At 38.6% G+C, this 18046-nt stretch overlaps 1 protein-coding gene across 2 annotated transcripts; it reads right to left on the reverse strand.

Moving 5' to 3' along the window:
• Positions 1–492: 492 nt before the first annotated feature.
• On the reverse strand, positions 493–7836 carry LOC119895553 (protein phosphatase 1D-like). 2 transcript variants are annotated; one of them, XM_038708734.1, is made up of 7 exons: positions 7179–7835; positions 5373–5601; positions 5157–5281; positions 4870–5051; positions 4377–4604; positions 3917–4004; positions 2525–2661 (listed from the first exon to the last, which is right to left on the reverse strand). In XM_038708734.1, exons 1-6 carry the CDS (start codon positions 7687–7689, stop codon positions 3921–3923), a joined length of 1359 nt encoding a protein of 452 aa, XP_038564662.1. In that variant the 5' UTR covers positions 7690–7835; the 3' UTR covers positions 2525–2661; positions 3917–3920. The 2 variants fall into 2 exon arrangements, with proteins under 2 accessions (XP_038564660.1, XP_038564662.1); XM_038708732.1 differs by lacking the exon at positions 3917–4004 and having other exon boundaries at positions 493–2661; positions 7179–7836.
• Between the last annotated feature and the right edge of the window lie 10210 nt (positions 7837–18046).

Here is an 18046-nt window from a genome sequence, read left to right on the forward strand (position 1 = left end):
TGTTTTAGTTCCTGACTCTGGGAGTCAATAAATCCCCAAAACTACTAATTCTGTGAACTCTCTCTATAACCAGATCACATACATTTAGGATTTTCTATGTGATCTCCTGTTGATAACTAATGAAATAACTAATGTAATATTTTTTCACCTGAATTCACTGAGCCTCCCCTGAAACTGTTTGGAGCCCACCTGGGGAGGCCTGCCTCCCACTTTGAAAACCTCTGGTGTAGGGACAACTGTTCATTCCTTTTACATTGTCGCCATCTACTGGAACATAACGTTATTGTTAAACTTTCAAAGCATTACCTCTGCATTCAAGCTGCACAGTAACTGACGGCAATATAAAAGCGATTCTATTCACAAAGTTGATCCAAAAGTTACTTTACGAAAGAGAAACACGCTGAGGTCATTAATCGTAGTCACAATAACAGTTCCACACACTGGACTGGATATTGTTGTGATGACACAGACACCGTATCAGACATGACTGCACCAATTGGAAAATGAGAACTTTATTACAACACACAGACACTGTATATCCAGTCACTTTCAAAGCATGTAACAAGTACAGTTAGTCGTGAAAACTGGTGGAGGTGGATATGAAGCCAGATGCAAAAACAAACCACATGCGCATTGACATCCATTACCTCTGGACACTTCACAACATATGGATAAGATCCGAGCATGCCAGACTCCTGAAAAACCCAATAACTTTGCATAATAATGTACTGTACAACTTCTATTGCATATTGACACACTGTACAAAACCAACAAACTGCTATGTAATAACTGAAAAACATCAACCGGGTTCAGTGTGCTACAGTGAGAATGCTAAAATGATAGTGGTGTAGAACTGAAGGTACATGATACATGGTTGAGGCTGCCACAGCCTTACTTACATTGACATAACCTAGAGATTTTCACCTGTTTGAGTCCCACATATGTGAAAAGCACCTCTGACTTGTTTGTGCTAAGGCAAACATGACACATTTATGTAAAATAAAAAAAAAGGCAAACAAATCAGCTAGAACAGTAACTGAGCTGCCATATTAATAAAAGTTAAGAGCTTCGATCACGGTTATTCACTGTATATACACCATGTATTGGGCACTTCCTGTATTTAACATACGTACCTAAGGTATAAGATCAGAACAAAATTTAAGATCAACGAGGAAGACCTCTTAAAATGGTGTTAGTGCCTAGTGGACACTTAAAAAAGAAATGGACGTCCTACAAACAAAAAGACACAAGCCAGGGTCAAGCACACTCCAGGTACCATCTAAAGGGTCAGTTCATTAAAACACACAGATCTACATGGATGGAAACCACAAGGGTAAGTGAAAGAATATGTTCTATATTTTTTGTCTTGATTTGGGTGAACTGACCCTTTTACATCTCCTCACAAGCTATGCACAAGATACACCAGTTAGCAGAGTAGCGAATGGGACCAGTACACACTTAGCCACTGGTAAAGACACAAAACAAATAATATAGATTTAAAGTAAACTCTCATAATGACCTCAGATCAGTGCTTGTCAAATGTTGTCTATTGTTACGTACCCTGCAGTTTTATCACTATCAGGGGCAACTACTGCATCTGAATAACACACCTTCAGAAGTTGAAACTCAGAATCTAATGTCGTCAGATGACAACTAACCAACAATACGCCCCAACACCATGAAACAGTAAAATAACCATCAAACAATGGCATAGTAACACATTTCATCTAAGAGGAAAGACTGCAAACAACTGGTCTGAGGTATTAACCCCGATCAAGGAAAAATGGCCATGTCATGGCATTCACCAAGTCAAAACATCTAAAATAGTTAATTCTTTGCATGTGACACAATTCTGGTGAACTGATGTTTACCTCAGATTGTAGTGATCTATCTTCTTGAAAATACTTCTTTTGGATATACTATACATATTTTTAAGTATTAAAATAGATTGTGTAGATTCTAATGGATCTAAAATTTGTAATTTCCGCAAACACTAAAATTTAAAAAGGAGGGGGCAAGAAAGAAGAGCAAGACTAAAAGGTCAAGACAGCAACACATTTACAATCTCAGTTTTCTCACATATTTACAAAAACAAAAGACTCTGTATAAAAAGTATACATCTAGGTATCGTCCTGTGGCACACCTGATAGATGAGTAAAGATGACATGATGCAGATTATCCTAGTCTCAGGACACTGCTCCTTTGAGACAACATTCAGCACACGCACAAGGCAGAGTTGCGGTGCGGTGGCAGGATACTGTGTTCCTCAGAGGAGCTTATTTCTCTTTTTTGAGCACAAGTTTGACCATCGTTTGGTTGTTCATTTTGTACATAGCTGTGAGGCATCTTCTGGGGGACGCTGCTGTTGGAGGACCTGCCAAGGCGACGGTGAGCACCTCTGAGTTCAGGGGGGGTGTGCGGAGAGCGGCGAGGCCTTTTTAACGGAGGAGCAGAAGTAGCACAGTCCATTTGGGTTGTCGAGTCTTGCTTTTCAAAAACACTCACACAACCATCTGAGGGGGGCAGCGTGGCCCGCACAGAGATGACGTCAGGTAAGAGCTGTGCAGTGGCACAGAAGGCTGCCTCATACAGCCCAAATGCCTGCTCCAGTGTTGTGGAACTGTCTTTGAATGGGGAGGATGCATTCACTGCATCGCTCCGCTGAAATTAAACAAATCAAAACATATAATTAAAATTAAAAGTTAATAATGAATCATTCAGTCCAATTACTGATATAAATAATATAATTTTTAATTCATAAATATACAGGTAAATTCAAATTCTGTTTAATTTTTCTGTCAAGAAAAAAAAGAACTTTGAAACACAAGTTGCCATTCGTCAATCTAAAATTAAAATGAGACAAACAGATAATGCTGTTACAAATGGACAAAGACTAAAATCATGGAAATAAACAATAGTTTGAAACAATACTGGATTATGTGTTCTTGTGGTTGAGCATGAGGTGTGCTGCATGATCAAGTAAAAATGTGGATTGTAGAGAATGTAGGAATTAAATACAGATCTGTGAGTTTCAACTGAAAGACTGCTGAAGCTGGGTAATATGGGAGGCAGGTCTTTTATCTATTCACTTTAAATAAAATACATATAAATGGTCAGTTTATAAGTATTACTGAGGCAAAATAGGTAAAATATGAAAATCTAACCGTCACCTTCTCCTTCCAATGAAAATCCCTCACCTCTTAGAAGAGTATAGAAAGCACATACCTATTCGATTGAGGAACACAGTAATATATGAAAAGCAAATCATGAAAAATGTTACTGTCTTCTCACTTGATACATATTGTCTCTGACTATAAGTAACTATGAGTGTGATATCCACTACACTGTGATTAGTGTTGGCACTGTGAATTGTCTTTTCAAAATGTTTCAGTATCTTTGCATCTGGTTTTGTTCTGTTTCTTGTAATACAAAAAAGGACCAACCTGAAACAGAACTGCACTGGAGACACATGCTCTTGGGAAATGGCACAAACCTTTATTTAATAAGCCAGCAACTTCCCTGTCTCCCTCTATTGGCTACAATGGGAAGAAGGTTCAAGGTGGCTCTGATGATTGTTTACCATCTTTACCTAACAAACCAATTCAGAAAACACTGAATTACTCAGCGTTTTCTGAATTGGTTACCTCACTTTCATGAATGACTTTAGTAAATACTAGGCAACACATTTAAAGAAATAGGTGATCTACAACAGTACAACATCAATACCACTGTAACCAATGCTCCCAATCAGGTAGGACTAACCAGCTGTAAAGGAAGTTTGTCATTTTTATATCCAAATCAATTTCTACCACCAGCTTCAACAAGACAAACCTGGCTATTCAAGCAATAGATCAATTAAATCATTGGGGGGTCATGTTGCTGACACTGTGATACATTTTTATAACTGAGCAGTCACCTCACTACCACTCCAGGCATGGCCATCCCTCATGTTCTTCTCCATATATCTCATCTTCTTCATAAAACATGTCATCCTCATGCTCCGCCTGTTGGCCCCGAAAACAAAGAGTGATTCGTTGAAGCCATTGCTGCACTGACAGAACCTGCTATGACCTTAAGTCAACAGCCATGTTTGAGTACAAGCCTTCATTATTTTAACTGGTGAATGTATTACACAAAATGACAATAAAAAAATGGACTGGAATATATAAAAGGACAACACAGTGAGAGGCAAACAACAAACAAACACACACAAATATTTAGTATATTTCATCCATTGTCAGGGTGGTCCTGAGGTACTTTCACTTGCAGTGACCAACTCTGTATATTAAAAAAAAAGTATCTGTTATTTGCCTGTCTGACTTACATGGTTCATCCTAATGACATATTACAAAATGAGGATGCAAAAAAGCACTGACCTTTGGGACCTCACATGTGTTATAAGTAGTTCCTGGGTATGGAACATGGTCAATTCCTGTAGCCATGTCAACAACAATCTCATCTCGATGCATAGGGATAGGCGGGCCGCCGTGCTCCTGTAGGGCCAAGACAATGACTGTCGTGTTGTCTGCACGGAGCATCCGCTCTTTCCAAAACAGTAGGGCTGTGCATCCCAGCCGGCGGGCGCAAGACATTCCCTTTGGTCCCTGGAAGTCATAGAGAAGTAGCAGAAGGAGAAATAATATGAAGGATTGCACAAAATCATTTTGATATCACAATCCTGTAAATGGCAACACTTCGGGGCTCCAAACTGATATGAAAATCAAAGCTAAATAATCACATTCTGATCAATACTGATGACTTTTTTTATTCTGTCAAAGTTGTAAATCTAAAAATCACTTTCAGCACTAGATGATTCATTTTGACTTCTCAAAAAAGTTGGTGCGGTGTACTTGTTACAGAATTACGTACCACCATTTTGTCGTGGCTGTAACACATGTTGACAGCATTCTTGGGTGGCATCATATTCCATAGTCCATCACTGCCGAGGATGATGTAGCGATGCCGTTTAGGGTCAAGGGTCATCACGGTGGTATCAGGCTCCGGAGAAACCACAAACTCCCCACTATAGAAATCGTAGCTCCACAGGTCACCTTTCAGGATATACGAAAATATGATTACTTTGGGAGTAATTGCAAATTACCATTTACCATACAGTCTACGTTTACAGACACTAACAAACAGGGTGTCATCTTTACCAAGGGATCGGGCCACAGCCAGGAAGGGGATCTGGTCAATGACTGTACTCCTCCTCACCGGACCGTTGTGGGTCAGTCTGGGCCTCTTCCACACAACACGGTTCACCCCAGATTTCTTCATTACACTACAGGCACAAGAATAGCACAACACACATCAGTACAAAGGCTCAACAGGAAAAGCACAGCAATGTTGAAACGCCCTGTTCACCAACTCACCTGCCACCCAGTCGTTCAATCCTTTCTTTTTCTTTGGGAAGCTCAGGTTTATGGTCTTGTGTCACTTCGAGGGCCTGGAGTGTGATATCAGAGTCATTTTCTTTCACTCCAACCACTACTGCTGAATCCCCTACATGGGCAACATACATGTGAACTCCACGGATCACAATCACGCTGGCCGTGGTGCCTGACGTACTGGGCAGGCCAGTGATAGTCTTTGGCCACTCCGCTGTAAGGGAAACAGATAAATAAAAAAGTTAATTGATTAATGCTACTCACTGATCAAATATGGTCAACGTTTGTAAGGGAAACACTGTTGGCAGAATCAGTAAAGGCTATAACACAATGCCAAACTGTTGTTAAAATAGAACCAGTTCTATTTTACAGCAATAAATTGCAACATACAGGCTACTGAGTTTAGTGGTAAATGATTTGAGTACCACTTTTGTTAAAAGTAACACTGGTATGAACTTAGTGAAGAGGGCACACTGAAGGTAAACAGACAGTAAGTAAGGTAGAAATATCTTACTGGACTTATGTCTGATTTCCACTCTGGTGTTATCTAACCCAGGTCACGTCTTTAAAAGTCTACCACAAGATACTGGATATTAGCAGAACACATGTAAACAAACATTAAACAGTAAACTTTAGTTAGCCTATGACGTTATGTGTAACCACAGGGAATTGTTTGGTTCTTTGGTTCTCTGCATCTGCACGCTACTAAATTATACCAAAGCGTCAGCATCAACAGGAGGTCATTAAAAGTAAAACAATTGTTGATGTATTTGTATTTTTTTTAACCCCATAGCGGTTTAGACCCAGTCACAGAAAGAAAGCAAGCCAACTCTATCGCTATCACATAAATAAAAGCAGGATTAAATAGGTTTAACTCATAATACCACAGAAAAACATCACTGCAATCATACCAGTCACATGCTGTTGAGGCTTGTTTATAGACATGGCTTCACCTCAGGCTTAACTAGTGTTACATTCTCTTAGTATATCTTAGTATTCTCTCCAAAATGACCCTTTTGACTTTGTTGTTTTGTCCATTTTTACTTTAATATGTAGTACTTCATCCAGTATGTCTGCTATGTTCTTCTCTGTGGTTGTGGACATCACGGTTTTCTCTTGATCTCTCCGTTTTCTTCTTAATGTATTGATGTGATCTGAGTTTTAAAAGCCACGCATGGGGAGTTCTTAAGCTAGTTTTGAATTACCAGCCTGTTCACGTTAGAACAGAGTTGGCGATACAAAATAGCTAGATTCTGGCTGAGTTTGTTGGCTTAATGTTCCTCAAGCCACGATCTTCCACAATAATAATATCAGAGTATCTCATATAAAAAAGGATAATGCATTATGTTCCTGTCAAATTGACAGTGAATTAAAACACACATTCTTCAGGAAAAGCAATGTTAAAACTGAATAGGCCGCCATCATGGTATTACACTGTCAAATGCAGGAGCTGTGATGCAGAAGATAAACACCAACAAATTAAAATTAAATAAAAAAAAGTTATATTGTGTGGTTTATGTCAACTCTGAAATCTGTGTCATGGTCAGATGACAGCTCGTGTGTTAATCTGTTACGGGGTGGGCCAGTCGGCAAAGGATTGGGCATCATACCAGCTGAGTAGGATTCAGCCTCAGGTGACACAGTTTGCTGCCTAACGTTGCTGAGACAGGCTACATCCACACTGTGGACTGCGTGACAGCACGGATTTAGAGCAATATGTAGCAATAATGTTACATATAAAAATGAATACGCATTTTAAAACTGCAAGCAATCTTAACTTCGGTGACTTACGTAACTCTTTCCACATGGCATGGTGACATGCGATGAACCCTTTCCGAAGAGCAGCACACACTTCACTATGATCCTTCGACCAAAACCCCCGCTGCCTTTTCAATAAATCCCACAGATTCTCTCTTGCGAAGTGTGCTGCTTCTCGGCCCCCATGACCGTCAAATACAGCAAAAAACGCCACAGACTTCCGAGTGTTCACTACGTGCTCTGCGACTTTTTCGTCTGATACCGGCGCACTGTTGTTGTCAGTGTCCTCATTTGATAGACTCTCTACCCACACTGCGGAAGCTGGGCCACAATCAGAAGCAACGTTGTGAGCATGTGTCTCATTTTCAGTCTGTTTGGTAGGCTCACTCTCGGCTTTTCCCTGTCCTCCATGTCTTTGCGACTTTGGATAATCTTCGACTGGCGTCGGCTCGTACTCGATTCTTATCTCGACAACATCCTCCATGTATTTCCTCCCTCCTTGCTCCGAAAATGCACTCATACGAAATACTATTGCCTCGTCCATGACTGTGAACGTCTACTAGTAGTTATCTAAGCTAAAAAGGGCACATGTAGTTGCTAACTGTAGCTCGCAAGCTAAATTTTTGAACCGATTTTGCCGCGATTGTATGGCCGACGGCTTCCTTCCTTTTTGTTTATCTTCTCTGAGACGTCCCGCTGTACGTAATGACGCCCTTGTTTTTCCGCCTATCCACTTAGCAACTACGCAAGGCACGCCGAGGGACTGCTGCATTTACTGACGCTCGAATACATTGGAATTACATGTAGGGTCACGTTACAGACCACAAAAAACTGCAAAATAGTCTTGAATGTGGCTCTTTTCATGACTTACTTGATGATATAATTTTAATGTGTCAAAGACAAATCCAAGCAGCTGTCTTGTGTGCTTTTGCATGATGATAAGTCATGACATAACTCTGTAATATCGAATCTTCGAGACACGAGGAGACCTTTGACGCATTTCTTTTTACACATTATGCACAGAATGGCATTACAACATCCAAAGTAAGCAAACGACAAAAGATTTTTCTTTTGTGACCATAGACTGTATATGCTAACTCCTCAATCTACCCATGACTCAGCAACATTGGGATGGTAAATTTCTTCTGCTACCTTTTCTTTGTGGTGTTATGGCGTTTGGCATCATGATGGTAAACTTGTGTTAATACTTGACAGAGAACAAGTATAAACACTTTGTTTCTTTCTTTAGCAAGACCTTATTTTCTTGCCTTTTGAAATATATTTTAAAGTTAAAATGCAATGTCTGTGTTAGCTTATGTAAAAACTTGAAAGACTTCCATCTTGATTTGCAATTTGGTGTAAGTGTAAGTTAGGCAGTAATGGTGATTGTATATACATTCTATGAGTAAAACATCTCATCTCAACTGAAAATAACACTTTTTTTAGCACACATAATTAATAAATCCATTGTGTAGCTCAATAGCGTCTGACCTTATGAACATTATTGTGACAACTTGAAATACTGATTGTAACGTTACCCCAAATATATAAATAATCTTTGCAAAGCCAACAAGAGTTTCAGCCTGCTGAATGTAAAAATTCACTCAAAACCACATTAATTAATTCAAATATGCAATATGAAGAATTCCCTTAACACCGTAGGCTTACATGTTGCTTTATAAGTACAATTTTAATTTTGCATGCATGTGGTGGTGGTGCAGTGGTTAGCATTGTCGCCTCACAGCCCAGAAGGTCATGGGTTTGAACTCTGGTTGCCCCGGCCTTTCTGTGTGGAGTTTGCATGTTCTCTCTGGGTGCTCTGGCTTCCTTCCACTGTTCAAAGGCACATGACCCTAAATTGTCCCTAGTGGTTGTTTGTCTAGGATTGACGGGTGTACCCCACCTTTTGCCCGATGCCAGCTGGGATTGGCTCCAGCCCCCCGCGACACTGTATGCAGGATAAGCGGTTGACGATGGATGGATGGTGATGCCGTGGACTATACCTTTTGGGCTCGATGAAAATTGTGCTAAGTCTAGTGTAGTTTTAGAAGAAACGGGCATGGATCAAGTCATAGTACGCAGGGTCTCAAATATTCAACAGTTTTCACAAGAAATAATAATATTAGGGGTTTTATTATTGCACAGTCGGTGTGTGCACGCTTTCTTTATCAAGTAGTGCTACAGCAATGCCAGGTGGAGGCAGTGTTAATCCAATCAAATAATAATTATCCACTTTACCTATGTTTGTCACAAATTAGAAATTCAACATAAATAGTTTAAAACAGGAATTTTCACAATATGCACAGTGATAGCAGGCAACAAGGTATCTCATATGTGATACCTACGAAAATGTGATGTTGTATGGGATGTTATGTTTGTGATGTAGGCCTATGGTTTGGAACTCGATCGACATGGTTGTTGAGATTCCACTGGAATAATGCTGTTTTTCTTACGCAAACACAGGTATTTATGGTTCACAGACATTTTCAAATCTTTGGTTTGCTTAGTGATGACCACCACAGAGAAATGATAGATGTTAAGAAGAAATGGTCTTACAAGATAAAATGCAGTCATGGCAGTTGAATCTCTTTCCAAAAGAACAAACATTCTTGTCTTTAAATATTTATCATTGGGACCTATATGGATTCCTAGCCTACCTACTCAGCTGTGTGCTTTGCTACTGATTTTCTCTGTTCCTGTCAGGGGAAATCTTTACATGTCTTCCTTGTGTGTGAGAAAGAGAGAGGTGGAGAGTGAAAGAGATAGAGGATACACATGCTTAGAGGGGAGAAATAGGAATTTCCCTCATTATACTTTCCCTCAGTGTCTTCATCCTATCTTTATCCCTTTAAACCTAAAGCTCTGACCTTGACTTTAACCATGAAAACCCCATATTTTAGCATTTACTTTCTTTCTTTCTATCTATCTTTCTGCCTTTCTTACTTTTATTTCCTTCTTTCTTTCCTCTCGTTACTGTTTATGCTCATTAATAGTCTAGCCCTCAGAGAGGTCCTGTCTGCACACAGGCCATTATTACAGATGAAGAGGCAAAGTGATTTCCATGTAAATGGTGTCAGAATGTCATTTTCAAGTGAAGCTGCTGAGAAAATGAATTCCTGAAGACGAGAGAGATTACCAAGGGGCAATGACACCTGGATTGCATTCTCACAGATTCCCCATGCAGCTCTTGGTCCATCCACAAAAATAGCTTTGTTTGGCTTCCTGACTGTGTAGATGCTGAAGTGTCAGTCATCCTGACCAAAGAAGAAAAAGGAAACGGGACTCAAATATTACCATATAAATGTATGGTAATATAACCATTGGTCATCTTTTGACATGAAAAGATCATAGTTAAACTTTGTGTAGGTGTGTGTGTGTGTGTGTGTGTGTGTGTGTGAGAGAGAAAGCCATCTTGTTGACAGAATTTTCCTTATTGACATACAGTATAGTCAAAGTGTAATGAGTAATTGGTGAGGGTACAAGTTGTCCAGGATAAATAAATTATATTTGAACCTCAGTCAACCTCAGGCTGGCCATAAGTTTATGTGACAGGTCACCATACAGCTAAATAAACAAATATAAAGACATAGATCAATAATGGAAAAGGGCATATAGAGACTTAAACCAAGGGTTAGCAGGTTTCTTAGACCTCAACCCAAATATCTTACTTCTGAACAGAGAGAAGACACTTCAGGAAAATGTTCATTGCCAACACTTTCACAGAGGTTATGAGCTGGGAGCAATCGATCAAATGAACTAAGCATGTGACGCATTTCTACCTCGACATTTTCATCAATGTATTTTAATTAAACTTAGTGGGGCTTTATTGGGCCCTGCGATGGACTGGCGACCTGTCCAGGGTGTATTACGCCTTTCGCCCGATGTCAGCTGGGATTGGCTCCAGCCCCCCGCGACCCTGTACGCAGGATAAGCTGTTGACGATGGATGGATGGGGCTTTATTGGCATGGGAAACTAATCACAGTTTACATTGGACCTACGTATAAAATTTTTTATCTATCTATCTATCTATCTATCTATCTATCTATCTATCTATCTATCTATCTATCTATCTATCTATCTATATTATGGCATGCCATTAAGGAAAATATATATATATATATATATATATATATGAAGTTTGCTTGTCTGAATATATTGAATGGAAGTCTGAATATATGGAATGGAAGTATGAATATATTGAATAAAAGTCTGAATATTTGGAATGAAAGTCTGAATATATTGAATGGAAGTCTGAATATATGGAATGAAATCTGACGTCATTAAAGCACTGGCGCCACCTTGTGTTTTCGATGTGATTAATCCGTATGGATGTAACAAGTGTGACACTATGAGCGAATCAACAAGAAATCTAGTGTCACAAGAAATCTAGTGTCAGCCATTTGGAGCAATGAAGAGATTACAAACACTAGCAAATGCATGTACGTACGAGCCAAAATACTGGGAACTATATCCATCCATAGCGTTATCCAGATGAAGTAATTTTTTCTCTTTCATTGTGGAAGACCGAATGCAGGAAACCTCCCAGGCCAGGCAGTTCCCGTTTATCAGGCAAACAGAAACAAGCCTTCAACCTCACAGGTGCCCCCCACAACAGCTTAAGTTAGTTTGGATCCGAACTAACCTTTTAAACACCCAAGTCACAAAAAAAGCTCTAAAAAGCTTAAATCACGCAATAACCTGCAGCCTGTGAGGACATGGTTTCCAGTATTTTGGCTCGTATATGCATTCGCCAGTGTGTTTATAATCCCTTAATTTCTCAAAATTGCTGACACTGGACACTTTCTTGCTGATTCTCTGTGTCACAGTGTCACACTTCACACCGAAAACACAAGATGACTTTCATTCAATATATTCAGACTTTCATTCCAAATATTCAAACTTTCATTCCATATATTCAGACTTTGATTCAATATATCCAGACTTTGATTCAATATATTCAGACTTCATTCAATATATTCAGACTTCCATTCCAAATATTCAGACTTCCATTTCATATATTCAGACTTTCATTCCAAATATTCAGACTTTCATTCCATATATTCAGACTTTCATTCAAACTTTCATTCAATATATTCATACTTTAATTCAATATATTCATACTTTGATTTAATATATGCAGACTTTGATTTAATATATGCAGACTTTATTCAATATATTCAGACTTTGATTCAATATATTCAGACTTCCATTACATATATTCAGACTTTGATTCAATATATTCAGACTTTATTCAATACATTCAGACTTTCAATTCATATATTCAGACTTCCATTACATATATTCAGACTTTGATTCTATATATTCAGACTTTGTTCAAATAAACATTCAAATACATTCAAGTGTAATGTAAGAAATTGCTATGACCATGACAATGAGTTAATTAAATTATGATAGAAGTAAGAATGAGAAAGAGCAGAAATAAATGTAATTAAATAAAAAGATAATGTTGCTATTTCAGTGTTTAAAACACTGAGGAGACAACGTCAGAAAGAGTGAAGAGAGAGTTTACAGAAATGGTGGTAATTGTTTACTTCATAGCAAAACAGAGATAAGAAATATCCTGCATTCTCCAAATACAAAACACATTTTTTAGGATTGTCTGTCACGTACTGTCCGTCTCTGTGTATCTTGCCCCAGGTTCAAACCGCAAGTGACTTGGTCATTCTGACCAGTTAAGCAACATTCTTGCTAGAGAAGACCACGTTTCCTCATGAGATGATTATCTTTCCAATGTCACACTCACAAGTCTGCTCCTGTCAGCATGATAGATGACCATGATATTGACTTGAGGTTAATTCAAAACCGCACTGCTGAGTTAGATGAAAGATCTCGATAAGAGTGCTGTTGCCAAGAGTGCAGTTGAAAAGAAAATTGTCCTGGGTCACATGCCCTCTATTGCAGCATCAGGCTCAATACATTCTCCCATCTTTTTCCCACTGAAGAATTATAGGTAATATGTAAAAGCCAAAAAGCTACATATTCACATTTATAGATTTATAAATGCTTCTAACCTCACTGATGTGTGCTTTTTGAGTCTACCATAAACCATACAGATCTTAGGCATGCGTTAAGAAGAATAAAACAACTCTGGAATCAGAGCCTGAACAGAGATTGATCTTTCCAAAAATATATGAGGAATTAGTAGACATGCTTTTTAATGTTTTTTGTGGTAACAAGAATGAAACAAAACATGTGCTGTTTGGCTGAACTGAATGTAACAAAAAATTAAAGAACTTTGCCTGATTTGTGTAATGCACTAAGCCCATCAAACTGCTGCACGGTAGACTGAACTGAATATCTAGCTGTTGAGCAACGTTGTGGATCAATTCTCCTTTTATAACACACATCATTACACAGAAGAAGATGCGTTCATCCGTCATTGTGGACATTGTTTTCAATAAAAATAAAATCAATTGTAAAAGAACTATTCATTCAGCACAATAAATAAAATTAAATAAAATGCACAGACGAGTGTATGATGTGTCGGAGACAATATAGGGCAGAGTTCTACAAACATGCAGGTCAGGTGGACTGCAAAACAAACATTTCTATTGGTGTAAATGTGTTTGTCTTTGCTATCTCTATGATGAATTGGGTGTTTTCCTGCCATGTGGCTTATGCATGCTAAGGTTGCCGCACCCCCACAGTGTATACCTGAATAAGAATAAGCAGGAAGCAAAAAATAAATGGGCAAAAACCATTTCAATTTCAATTTCAAAGAGACAGAGGCAGACTGGTTTTGCTGCAGGTGAACATAGACCCTGTGGGATGCTTTTCTGCAGATTGTGAACCACTATGCAGGCATGTGTCCCCAAATTGCAACTACACGCACTGTGATTCTCTACCCATTACTGCAGGTACCTCGAGCTATGATGTTTCATTTGCTAAGATTGCATTAGTGTGTTATAGTAAATAATACATTGCTGAGAAAGAGATGTCACAAGACATGTTGAACGATTAATGCGCTTATTCAGACTTTACATTAACACACCATAGTTTACAAATACACTTAATGAAAGCATTCAGAATAATCCTCAACATGCCAAATATTAATTGTGAAGTCCATGATTCCATTAATGACTGAAAAAGGACTAACTGGAAAATGGAGAAGTGTATATATATATATATATATATAAAGAAAGAAAACATTGTCTTGTTTTTTAAGTCTGAGAATTTTATTGTTGAAATTCACCGTTTTCTAATGTCCTTGAGTGTGTGAGGCTTAATCTGTAAGAGTAAATTGTCTGAGTGCAGCCTTAGGACCCTGAGGATATTGGACCTAGGTTGCTGCAGAGGTAGGTTTGTGATTTGTATGCACCCCATCTGATAGCGTCTCCTGGATCACAGATGGATTATTTAGACTTTTCCTTCGGCATAGATTCCTTCTTTTGATTTTTTTCTCATTTTTTACAGGTCCACGTCGTGTCTTCCTTTCTCTTTCTGTCTCTGCTTTCATTGTTGGGTACTTGTATGCCTCATGAACACACACTGGCAGAGATTTGGCTTTGACAGAGAAAATGGAGAAATAATGCTGGAGGAATCACCTGGAGGGGTAAGTTGTAAAGTTGTACTCATTCATATTAGTGAGGCTTGCACTATTTACTATAACTATAACTGCACTATTTTGAGCATATGTTTTTGGCATAGGAGGCTTCAGAGCTATTTGAATCCTTTCCCTGTCCACTGATTCATACAGGAGCAGATGCTGTCCACGTGCTGTGGTGCTGAAAGTTGATTTGTGGCGAACACAAATGCATATTTACTCAATAAGTCAAGTCTATTTCATAAAATGATCATAGGATGTTTTACTGTTCTTTGTATGAAAAGTTAAAAAAAGCTAGATTATAATTTAATTTCACTTTAACATGTTAAAGAATAAAAGCTCAATGAACCATATTGCTGATTGAAGTGGAATGAAATATGGTGAATTATACTATATATATTATACTAAGACTGTATTATGCTGTAAATATTTTTTAAAGATGGGTAAAATACATTTCAGTTTGCATTTCTACAAAATCAAGGTCAGCCTTTTCTCTCTCTATGGTCTCTGCTTTTTATTGTATTTCTCTGGCTTCTGGTTCTTAAAATCCTTCAGTGGTTTTGAAAACCCTAAAGGGATGAAGCTATGGAAGTGTAACAGTTGCTAGAATTACATTCAAACAAGCCCATATCTTAAAGGATCACTTAATCTGTTTGGCTTTACTATCAACTCAGAAAACCCTTTACTGTAAAAATGAAGTTGTCCTTAAATTACTTCTTTGGCCAAATAAAGGGAAGGTGTGAAGTTTGTTTTTCTCAGCAAATGGTGAGGGGGTATGATGAGCAGTACTGTGCTGTGAATGAGAATGATGATGGCATCAATTTGTCTCCTTTCCTTAACACATAAATTCTTTATTAAATGTTTATACTGATATTATTACACCAAACATATGTTTTCTTCATTATTTGTAGATAGAAAGTTCAAATGCAGCTAACAGCATGTTTAGATGTCCAGGGTCTTGATGCTGACATATCAGGGTCATTCATCCTCTGGGGCCAAAGGCCACTGCCTCTTGTGGCTAGTCTATGAGATCATCTGTTCCTTCACAATGCCTACTCAGCCGACTATGACTTGTTACTATTAGCCCTGACAGAGCTCCAGCCATTGCCTCTCATACTTTTAATATCCTTTGTCTTGCTCTGATAGCTCCCGTAATGCATTATAGCGGCAGTGATGAAAGCCGCATTTGTCTCCCCATCCATTTCCCCAAAAGACACAGCCATATGTCAGCGATAACTGCCAGGTGTTGATAAGAACTCTTCAGTCTTACACGATGGAGACAGTGAGCCTTGTGTAGTGTTAAAGCGGGTGATGTATGACTTTACTTGATTGACAGTAATATGTGCAGGTGGTTTATGTGTTGTGTAGACATTGAAGATCTGAGTCTGGTTCAATAGCACAAGCCTCTTCCTTCACATATCTTCCACTGTGGCCTTGATTTAGCCTCCATTGCTTGTGCAGAAAATATTCACTGAATCAAACTTCCTGGTTGTGCTTTCACTTAGCAACCCAGTGTTGTAGTGCTGATGCTGATAAACCATCACATCTCAGTCTGCAATATGCATAGTGATCTATACAGATTTAAATATGTTCGGCCTGAAACATGACCACAAATGAAAATAGCACTTCCAGTGCTGTGACATGAAACATATACCCCAATCATGGAAAAAACCCTATTAATATAGTTTAAAAGGTATGTGAGGAAATAGAATAGGTGTGTTAGTATTATATTCCTGCCAATGCTACAGGTGCATTGAAAAGTAAATATGTCTGTTGAATTTAAGTATCTTTCCTGCACCTTTTGACTTGGCATACTTGGTACAACATATTGCAATGCACTTATGTGTTTCTATGAGTGCAGGGGATTGAATTTAGGAGAGATAAAAGAGTGGGGGTGCAGAAAGCTGATTCTGTTCACGCTCCAGTGCTTTCTACAGTATGTGATCTGTCTGCTGTGGTATAGGGTAAGCTCCTGTTCTGTGTTATTGACAATATGTTAGATGGTAAGCTGTGATTATTCCCCAGTAGACAGAGGGAGGAAGGGGAAATCAACAGTGCTGTCTCCTTTGCTTTGCAGACTCTCCCCATTAGCTCAGAGCCTGTGCAGATTTGTCATTTCATTCAGTGCGGGCAACCTTGCGTGTGTTGAGTGTCAGGGCATACAGCCCACTGTATATGACACAGTATGATGTACTATGTGTGCATGTTGTTTACATTATAATATTACTCCTGCGATCAACAATAAATGTTAAATGGAAAAATACTCTGAACAAGACATAAGTACTATACTATATGTTGACTACACATGCTGCCAGTCTTTACATAGTGCACCCCTGACTTGGTTTTTGTTGCTTTCACTAGATCCATTTCTTTCTGCTCAGTTTTAGATGTCCTGATGTGAAAGCAACATTTTTCCATTGGAGTTATCAGCATATTACACATACACTTAGGTTCTGTTTTTCGCTCGTATCTCTTTCCTCCCACTGGGCTATTGTTCAATTACGTCTTGGATTTATTATGTTTTTCTCCTCTACACCCACTTTCCTTTCTGTATTCCCCATACGATATGTTAGATAAAACTAAACAATGCAATGTTGCTATTACACCAACATTTAATATTCAGCACTCTACAAAAATGCAATCTTCCTTGCTCATTATGTTAGCAATATATCCATGCGTAGATGGGTGTAACAGCAGATTTCAATATAAATGTTGTTCATATTGAATTTTATATTACTATGTAATTTTATTGTTTCTGGCTTTCATAGCTTTTGAAACATCAGCATTTGTACTAGATTGGCCAAACACTGTGAAATCTCTAGTAGAGGTTATTTTACTAATAAATCACAGCAGGACAGTTTTTGAGGTTTTTATTGTTGTGTTGTGTGCACAAATATGCTAGGCCCACACTGACTTACATTACATTACATTTACTCATCTAGAGATCTACAAGTGACAATACATACTAGTAAGAGCAGCAATAAATGCTAATAATAGCTAACCGCTTATATGGCATCAATGGGGTAAATATCTATGGAAAGAAATAAGAGTTAATGAAGTAGTGCAATCAATACAAGAAAATTGTAAGGGGATAGAAAAGCACAGAAGCGCATGCTATAGATTAGGGGTTAGAGGTGTTATAAGATAAAGTGTTCTTGGAAGAGATAAATTTTGAAGAGCTTCTTGAAGTTAGAAAGGGACATCCCTGCTCTAATGGCATGTTGGTAGCTCGTTCCACCATCGTGGTGTTACAGTCCAACAACCTGGACTGAGATTGCTTTTTGTGTAGGGATGGCGGATACAGGCAGTGTTTGTTGGAAGAGCGCAGTGGCCGAG

Source organism: Micropterus salmoides, unplaced genomic scaffold (genome assembly GCF_014851395.1).
Source record: "Micropterus salmoides isolate LMB-PRFRI ecotype aquatic unplaced genomic scaffold, ASM1485139v1 Ms_hic_scaffold_9, whole genome shotgun sequence".
NCBI lineage: Eukaryota > Metazoa > Chordata > Actinopteri > Centrarchiformes > Centrarchidae > Micropterus > Micropterus salmoides.

What these genes read in the sequence shown, in the direction of transcription:
- LOC119895553 (XM_038708732.1), bottom strand. Translation starts at nt 7,689, where the DNA reads ATGGACGAGGCAATAGTATTTCGTATGAGTGCATTTTCGGAGCAAGGA. An exon ending in TGCCATGTGGAAAGAGTTAC is followed by an intron (nt 5,602 to 7,178) that starts GTAAGTCACCGA and finishes TTTCCCTTACAG; the next exon opens with CGGAGTGGCCAAAGACTATC. An exon ending in ACAGCCACGACAAAATGGTG is followed by an intron (nt 4,605 to 4,869) that starts GTACGTAATTCT and finishes TATGACTTCCAG; the next exon opens with GGACCAAAGGGAATGTCTTG.